The sequence below is a fragment of the Taurulus bubalis genome (assembly GCF_910589615.1).
Source record: "Taurulus bubalis genome assembly, chromosome: 1".
Classification (NCBI taxonomy): domain Eukaryota; kingdom Metazoa; phylum Chordata; class Actinopteri; order Perciformes; family Cottidae; genus Taurulus; species Taurulus bubalis.
This window is the reverse complement of record NC_136589.1, coordinates 22223188-22239441: the sequence shown is the minus strand read 5'-3', so window position 1 is coordinate 22239441 and position 16254 is coordinate 22223188. Positions and strand designations below refer to the sequence as shown.

The 16254-nt window shown below is 42.4% G+C and overlaps 1 protein-coding gene across 1 annotated transcript; it reads left to right on the top strand.

Moving 5' to 3' along the window:
- Positions 1 to 1482: 1482 nt before the first annotated feature.
- Positions 1483 to 15317, top strand: ca8 (carbonic anhydrase VIII; the record flags this gene model as incomplete). The annotated part of the gene is made up of 8 exons (XM_079219515.1): positions 1483 to 1620; positions 7362 to 7553; positions 8122 to 8246; positions 9522 to 9617; positions 10346 to 10408; positions 10531 to 10579; positions 11587 to 11699; positions 15183 to 15317. The coding sequence occupies exons 1-8, from the start codon at positions 1548 to 1550 to the stop codon at positions 15315 to 15317; spliced, it is 846 nt and encodes a 281-aa protein (XP_079075641.1). The 5' UTR covers positions 1483 to 1547.
- Between the last annotated feature and the right edge of the window lie 937 nt (positions 15318 to 16254).

Here is a 16254-nt window from a genome sequence, read left to right as displayed (position 1 = left end):
TAAGAGCTCTGTTTTCACAATGTGTATACATAGACATTGTGCATTTAGACATGTACACATGTACACATTAACACGTCAGTCTACTTTTTGAATTGTTTGACTTGATGAGACCTGTTATTGGTCTGAGAGCGGGTCGTTCATGTCGACGTGTCCCTGAGCAAGACACTGAACCCCAAATTGCTCCCGTAGGCTGATGAATGGTTAGATAACCCCTGCCATCAGTGTTTGTAAGTCCATTTACCATTTACCATCTATTCGTCCCCGTACAGGTAGAAACAAACTGCAGTCAACGTCCTGCTTTTAGATCCACAGTGTGGAAACAGGGGAGCTCGGCTGAATTTAGATGGCGCCGAGGACAATTTCCTGATGAGGAATGTAGGGCAATTAACACCAGCAGCATGGAGGACATGATTAAGAGAGAAAGAAATGAAGCAAGGAAGAACAAAAAAGGCAACATGAACTATTTATCCGTCTTGACCTTTCGCACACGTTTTTGTATAAAGAACCCACATAACAGATCACATCTGGTCCAGCCATGCTCTTAAAAAAAATCCAACCTGGTATGAATTCAAGAACTTTGAAAAGCATTAGGGTCTGACCGCCGAGCTTCACAACAACATGTGCCAAAAAGTGAACGTGGGTGTGTTTAATGGTCTCAGTATGCAGTGTGCAAGTTTCTCTGCTCATCTTGAAGTCATCAAGGTTAGAGAACAGTTTGGCCTTTCACTCCCCCCCTGCTGTTTTCTCAACCATTGCTGTTTCCTACACCCAAGGGTGGGTCTGTGCATGGCCTCCAACAGAAACACCAGCATGACCTTCCTGCCAGCATGCCAACACACACACACACACACACACACACACACACACACACACACACACACACACACACACACACACACACACACACACACACAGGGCTACCCAAAACAGCAGTAAGGTCAACAGAAAATATCATACAAGTCAAGCTACAACCAAGAAACATTCACATTAGGCTAGAAAGGAAAACATTTTGAAAGCAAACACAGTAAGATCGTAGAGGGAAGGTCGTGATTATTTGGGCGAGCACACCTGCAGTCTGAAGAGTAAAAGAGAGCGAGAAAGGAAGTACGACAGAGAGGGGGGAGATGGGGGGGAGATAGCAGCAGAGCATAGAAAGAGAGAGAGAGAGAGAGAGAGAGAGAGAGAGAGAGAGAGAGAGAGAGAGAGAGAGAGAGAGAGAGGAGGAGCAAGAGAATAAAGAGAAACACAGAGAGGCGGAGAGCTCCACTCACATCAGTTAGGAGCTGCGAGAAGACAAGAGCGAGAGAGAGGGACATAAGGGGATAAGAAGACGCAGAGATTAGAAACAAGAACATAATCAAAAGAACAGAAAAAGACAGAAAGAAGAAAGTGAAAGGCCGAGAGAGTCGTTGCTCAGTTGGTAACCCGTCCAGCAGGCTGCAGAGACTTCAGCTTGTGTCCAAGTGAACGGACCAAACCAGTGTGACTGGGCGTCTACTGGAAGGACGGACTGGTTTCTACCCGCAGTGAGCAGACTGCCGAGCACAATGGCTGAGAGTGTGAATGAGGAGTCGGATTATAACCCGGGGAAAGATGAGCTGGGCTGGGGCTACGAGGAAGGTAGGCTGGTCTTCATCAGCATGTGGAGGGATGCTGGGAAATATGGGGTGTTGTAAAACAGTTCAGGGTTCAGGGTCCAGATGGGTTTGAAAGGGGTCTTAACCAGTTAATTTGACTTTGAGGGTAGTTGGCCTGTTTATTCTATAAATGGAGTTTTGTTTTAGATTTTGCTCCCCTATCTTACAGGTAACTCATGTACCTTTTTAATCATGAAAGCTGTTAAATAGAATGTGAGGGTGTTCCTCTGCTGTACAATTTACATCAAAGCAGCATGATTAGAATGAGGATTAGAATAAAGACATATTTTATTCCAAACAAACAAACTATGTTGCGCAACTTAAAACAACTAATGGTCAAAATAGATGCGGCAGAGGCCTAGATTTTCTTGGATCCTTCCATTCCCATGATGAAACTTTCTTCATGAACTTTCTTGAACCAGAAGCCCCTCTTCTGGTTCAGGATGTATTTAACAGTCCTTGAACAGTTTTTAATAATTTCCACTTAGTTCCTTCTTTCTTTTTGGTTGTTTGTCTTTTGGGAAGGCTTTTGTACTGCAACTCCCAAAAGAATTGACGACTATTGATTTGCACATTTCGTCATTGCAGTCGGGAACAAATCAGCGGTTAGGGAATTCATCCAAAAATGAATCCAAAAGAGATGGGTTTATGCTGCCTTATACAGAGTCGTGTCTAGATGGTAAACCTGAAAACTCCCGCAAGACTCCCTGAGACTGTCGACTTGCTGTCGAGGACCTATCCTAACCGTAGCCATCTCTGACATGACCAATGCTCAGCTTCCGTCCGCCATTAGTGGCTAACATAACAGAAGAAAACTGTCACTGAAGTTGACTGAAGTCGAGCATCTTTCTTGCAAAGTCAAGGCATACCTGACTGCATCTCAGCACAACCAGGGAGTGCACAGAGCCTCTGTGTCCGCCCGCCTTCTGGTCTGGTTAACAGTCAAGGAACTGTGCTAGACAGGGTACTAGACATCCTGCAGCACTGGACACGCGTAAAGCGTGTCGAGATACAGACCAGTTCAGGGTCTCCAACACCAAATACCTTCAGGTGATGCAGAGCGGCCCACCTGACTGTCCCAACGCAAGTTACAGTGGCCGGTAAACCCCAAGACTCCAGTAGATTCTGGTCAACGGTTAGTGTAAAAGTTTAAGCTCCGTGATTGGGTGTTTCCTGCCGAAATGCATACTGGGAGTTGTAGTTAACTTCCCACCTTACATTTACCCAGGTTTGTACCCTTTTCCGCCCAAGAGCCAAATATTTTTAACACATCTCTTGTACTGATTATTCAGCCAGGGGAGTCACAGTTTTCACAGGCTGAGTAATACTCCCTATGACACATATGCCTATCTTTGTGCTTCAAATTGGCGGGGCTCCCCTTTAACTAACTGTCGGGTAAATCGGTACAAGATCAGAGTGAAATGTGACACCGTCGTCCAGTTGTGGAGAGCCTTGGAGCTGATTTATGTTAATCCAATTCAACCTTTCCACGAAGAGAAAGGTAATCTGGGTTACAAGATGTTCTCTGACAATAAATACATGTGCAAGTTCAAAGTGATGAGTTTATTAAACTTGTGTTGGTTCCCTCTGTCTTCTTTCTACTGCTGCATTTACTGAGCACCGAGGGATGCACTGTGGTATTGAGCTGTGAAATTCTCACTGTGAGTATGCTGAGTGATATGCATGAGATAGACACTAATATATGGCTTGCAAATATCACATCCGTGTCCTCTGGAAACATTTTGTCCTAAAAGTGATCTAAATCATAACTAGAGGGAAAAGTAATGGGATGTTCCACGGACACAGATATTATGTTTCAAGTTTTAAAATCATTTGAATTGGTTGCTCCATTGTGCAGAGAGCTACGTATATTGTGCATACAGGAGATGAAAGGACTTCTGCAGGACACTTGATATAAAGGTCTTCATTAGAATGAAGCTCCACCAAGCTTTATTCCACCAAGACTGGACAATCCTCAACATGTTTCTTTTAATTTTTAAAACAAAAGTATTTGGAAGCTTTTGCAGTAATCTGCATGTGAATCTGGATCTGGAACAAAATACTGTAAGTGATGGAAAAGTTATGCTGATATTTTGGAGAATGTCTAAATCCTGTGATCCTTTTGAGATATACTGCTAACCAACAGACAAAGGAACATGACAAAGGTAACTCAGTCAACTGCATTGGTTGGATATGGCCACTGAGTTATTGTTAGTTATCCAAAGTTATCATAGGAACTAATCACAATTTCCCTCAATCTGTCCGGGACTGGTTTAAAAACCCATTGCAAGTCCCCATTGGTACCATTTAGAAAACTTATTTTTGTTCTTTAAAAAAAAAAAAAATGCATGGATGACTAATATGGATATGAACTGAATGAAATATTCTTGACAGCAACTCTAAGCTGCTTCCCGTTGCTTTCAGTTCATTGTTTTGGTTCTCTGGACCAACCAACAAAGCTGAAACAAAGCCCCTTCTACAAAATGGTGTGTGGACCAGTACTAACACAAGCTAACTGCAAACTACCACTCGTCATTTTTAGAAGACCAGCCTAACGTATTGTAGTCATAGGATAAAGGTGAAATTCTCCCCACAGTTGATTTGTTTGACAATTGCAGGTAATTGCAGGTCAGTCGTCCTTTGCTGGTTGGTTTTTCTTGCAGCCATCTAAGGTTGCGGGCTTTCTTGCCAGGAGCCAAACAAAATATATTCACCATGTGCCAATAAGGTTATCTGGTATATGTTGGCAATCTTGTGCTAATATGAATGAAAAAAAGGTATAGAAAACCTAAAATCCAATGAGGTTTTGTCAGCACTACTATGGCAAGGACTTGTAGATGCACGAATACATGAAGAAACTTGGAAGTGGGTTGGGGCTATATCTCAACAACCAGAGTTCATTTGCTGAATACAGCATTAATACATGTTTTTTTGTGATACAGTTATGTCATAACAACATGCTGGCAAATACATTAACTGACTGAAAATCAGTCAAGCAGGTAGTCAGAAGTATTATATGGTTTACCAATGTTTCTATAGCCCGACAAGCATGCACACACACACACACACACACACACACACACACACACACACACACACACACACACACACACACACGCACATAATTCTGCACAGCCTTTCTATGTGTACTGTAGCTGCAGTGAACCCCTGACTGCTTTTAGTAAATTGTTGTCATGGCTTTAGTTGCTGAGGAGAGAGGGAATGTGACGGTCCCCTCACCCCTCTCTGCTATGGAGAGAGTAGTCGCTCTGTCTGCAGGGTTTGTTTCTGCTGCAGTTGCAGTCGAGAGGCCTACCGTGAGGAGTCGAGTATGTTTTCGGGTTTACTAGTGTACTGGGCTTTCTTGAACGTGATACTCACCGCCAAAAGTGTTCACTTCCTTCTTTTAAAGAAACATTCCTAACAATGTTCTCATTGTGCCAATAGGGTAATTGTGGTTATCAAAAAGCTGAAAGGAATCTAGCCTGGTGTGTACCTTATGTGTCACTTAGTATCACTTTCTCTACTCTGCTGTGCTTCTTCACTCTGCCAGCGCAACATAACTTAAGTTAATAGCAACAATTCTAGACTCATAACCAAAGATGGTTTTCACTTTAAACTCTTCCCTGCCTCGTTTTTTCATCTGTTTCTCCCCCGTGCTCAAGCTCACAGCGTTCAGAAAATACAGTATCTCTTGGTCTTTTTCATGATGTCAATGGTTATGTCAAAGGTCAAGAATGAACCGCTTTCATCTTTACTTCACAGGAAACTTAAATGTACAATAATAAATCAACTCCGTCCATTGTCAAGTATTGACTCATATATCGCGCTTATTGAATTCATCATCCAGGTCATGTAACAGCACAGACAATGATGTACTTCACATTTTAAAGAGTAAATAGAGGAGGAACCTCTGCAGGAGGACACATCATGGTTAAACAAAGAAACCCTGCATTTGCAGAAACTCAACACTTGACCAACCTTCCTGTTTTCCGGAGTAAAATCATACAAAGAATATCAATGTAATCTCTGTGTGTTTAAAATAGCAGTATGGCTCCGTGATATGTTTAGACTAGCTTAACGCAGAGACTATCCAGCTAGCTTGTTAGCGACTACAAAGCGTTGATACTGACTTTAGTGTGTAACATGTATGTAGAAACACAAAATGAGACATAGTGGTTTAACAAGCGGTAAACCCTTGTTAAGCTAGCAACAACTGGGCCTTGTGCCAACACACAGCTTTCCCTACGTACTGAGGTCAGCAGCTTGTGGTACTTTCATGACTCAGAGGACTGTTGTCGCTGTAGCCTGACTAGCGCTCTTGCTAACGTAATACAACATAATTGAGTAGCGTGTTGGTTAGTGAGTTAGCTTCCCTTAGAAAATGCTCTTATTCAAGTCTTTCTGGTAAACTACGGGCTTAAAACTTAACAAACTCACAGAGCGAATTCTCTATTAAACACACAAAAACTAAGTAGTTATTGACTTTTTTCGTAGCATGTCTGTACTTTGGCTCTAGGTACATCTTTTGCCACGACTAATTTGAGTCTTTCTACAACTGAAGATGTGACATAGAAGAGCTTTAATAATATGCAAAAAAGAATAAACTATCCAGCAGTATATAAAATGTGTCCTTATCCATTAGTAAATTATCAAAAAACTGTCCAGTGGCTGTTTTGATAACAGATTAATTGTTTGAGTAATTTTTCATGTAATAATGCTAATTTCCATGTTTTCTTAAATGTCGGCTTATTCACATTGCACACACAAAACAAGACGTATGAGAGTTGTTTTACAAACCGATCGATCAAGAAAATAATCAGCAGAGCAATCCATAACTAGAAAGATGCACTCATTAGAGTGCAGACCTCTGCCAGGTGTGTCTGCAACGACCACTGCTGCAATGTGTGACTGAAGGCATTATAAAACATACTTCATTCAAACTCAAAAACAAGCTGCGATGTATGCAGGGAACAACTCTGAGTCGTCGTATAAGACGTGTCATTCAATCTTGCCAAAAACAAAATGAAACTCACCCAGCTGTCTGCTCCTGTGGCGGTGATGTACTCAGCAGTGTCTGCGCTGGTAGTTCCATTAGCTGTTAGCTGTTAGCACAACCCTCCGTACAAAACACTAAAAGTGAGCAAACTGTTTTCAGACAGACAGTGGACCGAGTGTTGTGAGTGAGGACTCAACAGGCAGTCAATGGCAACATAAAATAGGCATTAAAAGTTGTTTTCAGAAGGTGTGAGTCACCGCAACTCTGAGAGGTCGTTAAGCATGTAGCTATAACCGGCCACCCAAAATATTATGCAGTTTGCTGCAGCAGAATGCAAGATCAGCCGTAGACGGACATAGAGGTGCACACTCACTCTGGGGCACACGCACACGCGTGAGCAATTGCATGATCCTTCGGGTGGAAATATTAATCATAGATTACAACCCAAAATGAGTTAAATATTTGCTTCACTTCAAGCAACTACAAGAGTAAAATGCTACTTTAACATGAGAGAAATAATCTCATGATATACTTCCAATATAATAATATATATATATATATATATATATATATATATATATATATATATATATATATATGTATATAGATGGAGTCAGTATACGTTCACAGGTGGAATTGCTCTGCATTAAGGATATTTACTTTCGATACGGCGACCTAGATGGATATGGTACATGTAATGTGCGTGTGCCTGTTTTCACTCATAGGTGTAGAATGGGGACTCCACTTCCCATCAGCCAACGGCGAGTACCAGTCTCCCATTAACTTAAACTCCAGGGAGGCTCAGTATGACCCATCCCTCCTGGATGTGGGATTATCACCAAACTACGTGGTGTGTCGAGACTGTGAGGTAATCAACGACGGACACACAGCCCGCATCCTTCTCAAGTCCAAGTCAGGTAACTCCCAGCAGCCGACGTGTCAATACTCACTACTCATTGTTTAAAAACGAGAAAGACGATTAGAAAGCAGGCCGGATGCTTAGTTCTTGCCGTCAGTCATTGTGAGTTAGTGGTAGGTGACACTTTCATGCATTTGTATAGCGTGTGAAAACAAGAATACATTTAGCCCACTGTAAATAACCGTCTTTCCTCATTTTTACTCTTGCTGCTACCTGATTCGTACATCCTGCCCGATTGGTCCTGCACATACTGTATGTGCGTGTGAGACATACATGGATATACACTCTAGATCACTTCTAAATGTGTCCGAGTTTATCTCCTGTTGGAGTGTATGTATATGACATATCATAAACCTCATCAGACTGTATCCAGAAGGCGTTCAAAATGGTTCTAGAAAAGTCTGAATGTCTCGCTTCCTTCTGATCTCTTTTGAGAGTTCCACATGCGCAGTAACGAGCAAGATATAAGGACCAAGAAGTGACAACTTCTGATCGCTTAGATTTGTCTTCTACTTCCTGTGTGTGCTTGCCCACAATGCCCTGGGTTTCCTGTGTTGTTTTGTCAGTGGTTACCGGCGGTCCGTTGCCTAGCGATCATGAGTATGAGCTTCACGAGGTTCGTTTCCACTGGGGCAAGGAGAACCAGAGAGGATCAGAGCACACTGTCAACTTCAAGGCTTTCCCTATGGAGGTAGGGCAAAGACACACACCCACGCACACACACTTTAGTAGGGTGGGCCATCGCACTTTCAAAGCAGCTCAACACCCTCGAAGAGACTAAAGAAATACAGCGCTCACATGTTTAGCCGTGTGACATTGACATTTGTCCTTTAGATAACGTCGTAGCTTGTTGTGTCCTTGAACACATAACTTGTTTTATCTTCCCTCACAAGTAACACTTTTGACATCTGAAGGCTGAAAGACAGTACTGTTTCTCACAGGCTGAAATCAATGTCTTCATGTGAGTCTGTGGAACCTTTAGATGGGCCATTGCCCATCCATATGTCTATAAACTCTACTCTTATAGCCTCGAAGAAAAGCTCAAATAAATGAGGTAATATTAGGTTACATTAAAATTTGCTGTCCTTAAATACACTATTCAAAATTGAAGGGAAGTATGCTTGAAAACCTTCTGGCCCAGAGTTAAATGAAAAAATCAATACCAGCTGGGAGGCAATTAGCCTAGCTTAGCATAAACACTGGGAACTGGGGGGGAAAGCTAGCTTGCTCTCTGAAAAATGGAAAACTAGTATCAACACCTCTGAAGTTCACAAAAATGAACACAGTGTATCTTGTTCGTTTTTAATACACAAACAGAAACGTTACACTTACATTTTGTAGTTTACGTAACTTTTTCCTGAGGAACCACAGTTCTGTGCAACGTATAGCCAGATGCAGTCGGAGAGCACGGGGCTCAGAATACCAAACCCAGCATTGACACAGTGAGGACAAGACTCCAGGAAGCCGCTGCCCCCGTTTGCTGTTGGCGTGTAGGTGTATTTTTTTTAGGAAAGATAGTCGAGCTATTTCTCCTTGTCTCTAGCTCTGTTCTTATAGCACAACAATAACTATTTCATAGAGGAATGGTGGACAAGTGTATTTCCCAAAATGTTTAACCATTTCTTTAAAAGTAATGTAATGTTTTTAACTTAGCTGCAATCTGTCCGACCTCATGTCCTGGCATGGACCTCTGGCATTTAGTTCGAAATTTAAGGTTCAGCATTCAGCCTGATGAATCACAGATTTGTGGTCTGGTCTGAGAATGTATTTCAGGGTAGAAGTTTTGCAATCGTTTCTCCACAATACTTCTCACATTAACTTGACATAAGAGCCCCTATAGAAAGCCCTCATTCACCCCCAGCTGATGGTCGCTCACTCTCTCACTTCCCACTGTTCCATACACCTGTTCACAACAATGGCCTCTCAAACACGTGTTGTGTTCTGTTCACTCTGTGCCCGTCTTCAGCTCCATCTGATTCACTGGAACAGCACTCTGTTCAACACTTTGGAGGACGCTCTTGGGAAGAAGAATGGAGTCCTCATCATAGCTCTCTTCGTGCAGGTAAAACATCCACATCATCATTATTATTTATTATTATAGATATATGAATATTCCGATTTCCTAACCCCTTTTTATCAAGGAGGATAGAATATATAAATATATAAATACAACTTCTACTGAGTGGAATATTCTGAAGCAGAACCACCCATCTAGACACAATATTTCTGTAAAAAGATTTTGAACTTTTTGAAAGGCATTTTCCCCTCCATGTCCCTCTGTTAAAAAAAAATATTGACTCTTTCAGCACGTCAGTGTGGCCTTTAAGTGTTTTCCCTTTCTGGGATTGTAATTATTATTATTTTTTTTAAATGAGCGAACAGGTTTAGGCCCGATGAGCTTGAACCATCCCGTGTAACAATATAAGTAAGCCTATGGCACGAGTTGGAAAACACCGTCTGCAATATTGCTATGAAATGAGGACTTCCCTGTTTAACAACAACTTTTACGCCATCAAACCTCAGAGAATAAAATCTCTTTGAGCGAGAGCTGAGTCAAACCAGCCCGGGGACAAGACACCATCCAGAAGTCTCCTTCTGGTTCCATCCCAGACAGCCCTGACCTGGCCACAGTCAACCACATACAGTCAATTTTTGACAGCTCCTTTAGTATATACTTCCTGTTTATTTCCTGTACGGATACGGCAGATACAAACTAAAATCTTCTTGAAACTCTGTTGACGTCTTTTCGGCCCGCCCCCTGAAACCTGTGATGCATTGTGTTTTTATCAGATCGGTAAGGAGCATCTGGGTCTGAAGGCCATCACTGAAGTTCTACAGGATCTGCAGTACGAGGTGAGATTACATTTGAAAACACAGATTAGAGGACAGTATATTATGTCAGATGAATAACCCCACTGCTAAACGTGCATGGCCCATTAACACTCATTTCTGTTATGTTGCTGTTCGACCATCAGGGAAAGAGCAAGATAATCCCCTGTTTCAACCCTAACACTCTGTTACCTGGTGAGCAGAAAAGTATTTTCTATTTCAAACGCATGATGAATATATATGAACACAAGTTTTAGGTTATACCGCTATAGTTGACTCACGCTGGCAGCCTGCTGGGTCTCAACCATCCTCTTATCATTCATTCATTCTTAATGGCAGTTTTCACAACGTTGGTGTAAGATCCCTGTTGCACTGCTGCAGGTCAGAGTCTGACGTGTCACAGAACCAGCTGTAACACCGAGAGAGGCAGGGCACTCGTCTTAATCAAGTAATGACAATTCCCCTCCAGCTGTCATGTTTTAAACGGTTATTACTTTAAAATGATGAACGGTAGATGAATATTTAAGCAGGCCTCACTTTGTCGTGAGAACCCTCCTGCAAATATTGCATTTGGCAGTTGTTTGGCTGACTTTGGCGAAGTGTGTCCACACTTTGGAACATTTAAAGGTGCTTCGCCAGGTTCGGTCACTCAGTCCTGTTCACACTGTGTTGCTGAGTCAGCACCTGTTTGTATACATCATCCAAGAGAGAATATCCAAAATTAAACAAGGACTGTTTTACCGTGGAGCTTAAAGGTGCTAAATGTGAAATTTCAGAGCATTAATATTGCGGCAAACAACTCTTTGCAATGTAAAGGTATGAAGGAGTTATGGCGTCCTGAGTAGAGAATACAGTCACTCTCCCTTAGTCATAGATGTCCTCTGAATTTCGAATGTAGCAACTTTAATGAATCCGGGTATGTTATAACCTTAGAACCGTATTTAAAATAGAACCGGCTCGTGGAGCAGATCCCCAGTCAGAGCCACCCCCGACATCTTGAGGGACGGTGGCTAATTTCAGGAAAATGGGTTTTCAAATCGCCAGAACCCCAAAGTATAATATAACAAATGAGGCATTTGTGAAGCACGTTTTCTGCCAACCTTTTCATTTCTCATTTTATCATTGCTAACATGTAAACTAATCTCACCATGTCAGAACAATTCATTGTTTTATTTGACACAAGCTGTTTAATCTGTCTCCAGACCCGCTACTGAGAGACTACTGGGTGTATGAAGGATCCCTGACCACACCACCGTGTAGTGAAAATGTGACATGGATCCTCTACCGCTACCCTCTCACCATCTCACAGTTACAGGTAAAACATCAATATAAAGTCTGCAGACCTCTACAGGACAACTCCACGAGGTTACAAGTCAAAGTCGTTTTCCGGGTGATGGGAAGTACTACTGTGTATAATTTAATAAGTTGTATTTATGAATGTTAAATAGTGAAATCTGATGACTTTCTTGAGTCAGAGGTCCCTTTTTCCCGTATTAGGGGCCGATCACACCAGACGCGACTCTCAAAAATGCATCGCTACCAAAACCATTGTTTTCCTATGGTGCCTTTCATGCAAGCTTTTTAAATGCCGCGCTTCGCGTTTTTCTAGTTTTTTTTCGCCACGCCTAAAAGTTTAAATATTCTCAACTTTTAAGCGCTTTGTGCAGAGTCGCACAGCTCATTAATGTCAGTGTGTATCACCTGGTTGTGCACGCAGGCCCGCACCACAGGCGCGTGGTGTTTTTGCCAAGGCGTTTTAGAGGCGACTGTACTTTTAAAAGTCGCATCCGGTGTGATCGGCCCCTTAGGAGTGTTTTAATCAGCCCGCTTTTAACTGTTGAAGGGGTTACTCATGACTGCATCCTGTCTTCCATTCCTGTCTAATTAATATGTATTTATATGAACAATGGCTTTAAATGACTGAATGTAATGTGAAAATGGTCGCTAAAAGTGACAAGGAAGCTCTGATAAAGCCGCTGTCCTCCACCTGCTGAACAAGGTGGAGCATTCAGCAGCTGAAAGGAGAGCGAAAACTGAGACTTACATTCATTCAGGTGGACAGACACGTGATAGTTGAACCATATTCAGATGTTTCCCTTAATTAGAAGTAGTAATGTGACACTGTGGAAGTACTCTGTCACAGGTCAAAGTTCTGCCTTGGAGATCTTACTCAAATACAAAAATAACATTTGCACCAAGATTTTGTACTCCAAGTACAAGGAGTTAATTATTATTAAGTGTCATCACTTTAAACGTTGCAGCTGGTTAACATAGAGTTAATTTAAATGACTTAAAGTACTTATTTGATGTATTACTTTACATACGGTTGAGTAGCTCATGAATTTCTCCCTCTAGGGACCAAATAAGCCTTATTGATATGATATAGAATAATTTATTGTGTCAAGTAACTAAAGTTGTTAGTGCAGTAAAAAAGTACAATATTTCCCTCTGAGATGTGCTGGAGTAGGAGTATAAAGTAGCAGAAAATAGAAACAAGCAAAGTATAAAGTATAAATACCTCAAATTTGTACCTAAGTACATTACTTGAGAAACGTAGTCTATATCAACTTCAGACAGCAAGGTGAAGATATATCAGTTGTCTTCTCCAATGTCCCTGAGTGAAAGAGTCGTGAGCCGTTAAAAGAGATTAATACAAGGCTCATAAATGCTCACCATAGCAACAGCAAGGTCATCACTAACTACTTTATTATAAATGCACGCACCAGTCATGGACGAGTGAAACTATGATCCTGTTTGAGCGCTGTCCTCTCCTTTCCCACAATGCAGGCTGTACATGGAGTTCATGTCGGCCCTTTAGTGGCCTTCACACGACACAGGAGCGCTGACCTGCAGCCCTCTAGCATTCCACACGGAACAGGAAGCCTTGACTCCCACCGCCAAACAATGAGTCCGTCACATTGCCTCGAATTCAGCCTTAGCCTGACTCATGGCTCTCTTCGAGGATGATGATGATGTTAATCCTCTGACATTTATTTCGGTCTTTCAGTCCTTGCTGCCCTCTAGCACGCTGCCCCTTTGAAATGCTAACAGGGAGACTTTACTTTAACAGTCCACAAGCTTTCATAAAGAGGTAATGTACATTAATCAGCATCGGCAAGCTTTAGCCAAGAGGATTATTTTGGACTGCTGTCCCCCAGGCCATTGAAACGGTTGAGATGTCTTCTACGTTAGTCTCAACCATGTGACCTCTAAATGTGAAGCAATGCACTTGGGGGTAAAGGTCACAGGTTACATGTGAGGAGCTCAATTTTTTTTAAAAATAATTTAAATAACATGATTGTTGAATTCAAACCACTTTAGGGCTTGAATTTGAAATTTAAATATTTTGTGTGTGTCCCTGGTACTTTGAGCCTGTGCAGGATAGAGAAGAGGGACAAGGGCGAGACGCCCCAAAGAGGGCAAAACTACTTCAGCAAGAAGTCTGAAAAATACATCAGAGATAACAATCGGGAAGTGTAAGTCGGACTCATACTTAAAATACGAGCAAATATATATATGCACATATATGTTCACAGTTATTCATGAATTATTAGTAAAGAGTGAACTTCTTTTTTGAGCTCACAGCCGCTGCAGGTCAAACTATAATATATATTATATTCTGCACATTTAACCGTGTTAGACTTGTGTGAGTGCTGCTTGTTTCTGTGTCATGTTTAATCAGAGCTGAATGAACACGAACAACAGCAGAAGTGTTTTCAAAAAGCCGGTCATGTTTACCGAGACTACACTCCTCCAAACATCCGGCTATCATTGACTGCTAAAAGATTGTGTGTGCGTGTATGTGCACAGTGCACGTGTGCATGCAGGTATTCAAGTGCTCCTATGCCTACAGGGTTTTGCACTTTGACAGCGGGCTATAAATCATGCTTCTGTAAGCCAGCAGCAGACAGCACAGGAACTGTGTTTATCTTGGCCAGCCGCTTTACAGTACATGCGTGTAAAAGTGATTGTATCGGCGTCGGTTTACTCGTAAACACTAGGAAGTCAGATAGTGGATCCTTTCTGTCACAGTTCTGATCTCAACATTCTGGTGAGAGTAAGACAACAACAAGCGATGTGGTTTCTCGTACAGCGCCGGGTAAAGACAGGCTGTTTGCTCAGCCATCTGCCACTCTTTCTGTAGGCAAACATCAAGAGCTGAAACCACCAGAATTAATAGACTGTCAACATTGTTGCATTCACAGAGTTTTCACAGCGCTGAAAGCTGCCAGCTGTCTTCAGGCTCACGTTTCATTCCCATACTATCATTATATCACTGAAGGGTCTTTCTCTACCATTAGGGACTCCACATGGGTCCCGGTCTTCAAGTTTCTCCCCAGGCAGGTTCCTTTTCACAGCCCGAGGAAAAACTGAGTGCAGAGCAAATATTAGAAGTCACCCGGAGTACTTGAATGATCCTGTGTATCTGTAGGAAGCCAAAGGGCAAACGTGGTGTCTTTCAGCAATCATGTTGTCTAGTTGTGTCAGAATTCTCACTCCCAACTTGTAAAATACAGCAGCTGGTAAGGTTTAGGCAACAAAACTACTTGGTTGAGGAAAAGATTGTGTTTTGGGTTGAATTATCTAGGTTACCTAGTTAAGTATGGAGGTGATGAAAGTTAAGGCTGTAACGTACCGTAACTTCAATGCTACTTAAATTACTTAAATAGTTACTTAAATAGTGTCACACAGGACACAAACAACAGCCTCGAGGGTGAAAAGTCCTGAAAGTCCTTCAGCTTACTGACCACTCATCCTATACTGCAAATGACTTCCTGAAATCTTTCCTCCTCTGCAGATTGAGGAGTTTCGGAGGCTGCGGTCCCATGTCAAAGGGGCGGAGCTACTAGAGGGGAACGATGGGATGTTGGGGGACAACTTCCGTCCCACCCAGCCGCTCAGTGACCGGACAGTTCGCGCTGCCTTCCAGTGACCCTCGCCGCCCATTGCCAACCTACAGATACAAGTACACACGGTAACGGTGTCACAGCAACTTCTGCTCTGTCCTGTTTTTAACATGCAGTGCATCAGCTGACGTAGCTTCAGCCCACTTTAACAAAAAAGAATTGTGATCCAACGCATTTATCCATCCTGTTTCAGATTACATGACATTAAACAGTCACACCCTTTATATATGAGCGTAAGTAATCCAGCAAAGGGCCAGCAGCTGCGCCGCTAATGTCTTGTGTGTGCACTGCAGTATTTCAGTACAACGAAGCGTTTAAAAATTTTTTTTTTGAGAATAGCCGCAGGGGGCTTGTTGCTTATAAGTTTAAATTAGCTCCGCAGGTCGGTCCACACACCCCATGTGATGCTGTGTTCACACCAAAAGCGAATTTTCGCAACGCTTTTTCGCCTGTTTACTCGCTCGACTTTATGTGGTTAATTCACTTTTTCATAACCATTCACTGCGGAAAAGGGGCGGGGCTTATCTCCGTGGCTACTCTGTGAAAACATTTACCATTTCCGCCATTCACCATTGAAATAACCACTAGTTCTGCTTTATACTGGTTGAGGAAGTCCCACAAACATGGGAACATCAAACGCCCCCATGTCGGCGTTTGTCGGGTTCATAATATTATTTGTAGTCGCACACAGCTCCGACTCCTCCAGGACGAGTGTCTGAATGAAGCCGCTTCCAGCACTCCTTCAGCGGACCCGTAGCAGTTTGAGCAGTAACGGCAAGACGGCGGTGATGCTGGGCGGAGCTTCTCAACGTCGATTGGCTTTCGCAACTCCGCCGGAGTTGAAAAGCGGAAAAGCGGATTTGCGAATATTCACAACGCCTTTTCGCCTCTATCGCGCTGCCCTGTCTGTGCATTGACATAACATTTAATCTACTCGCGTGAATATTTCACAACTCTTTTGGT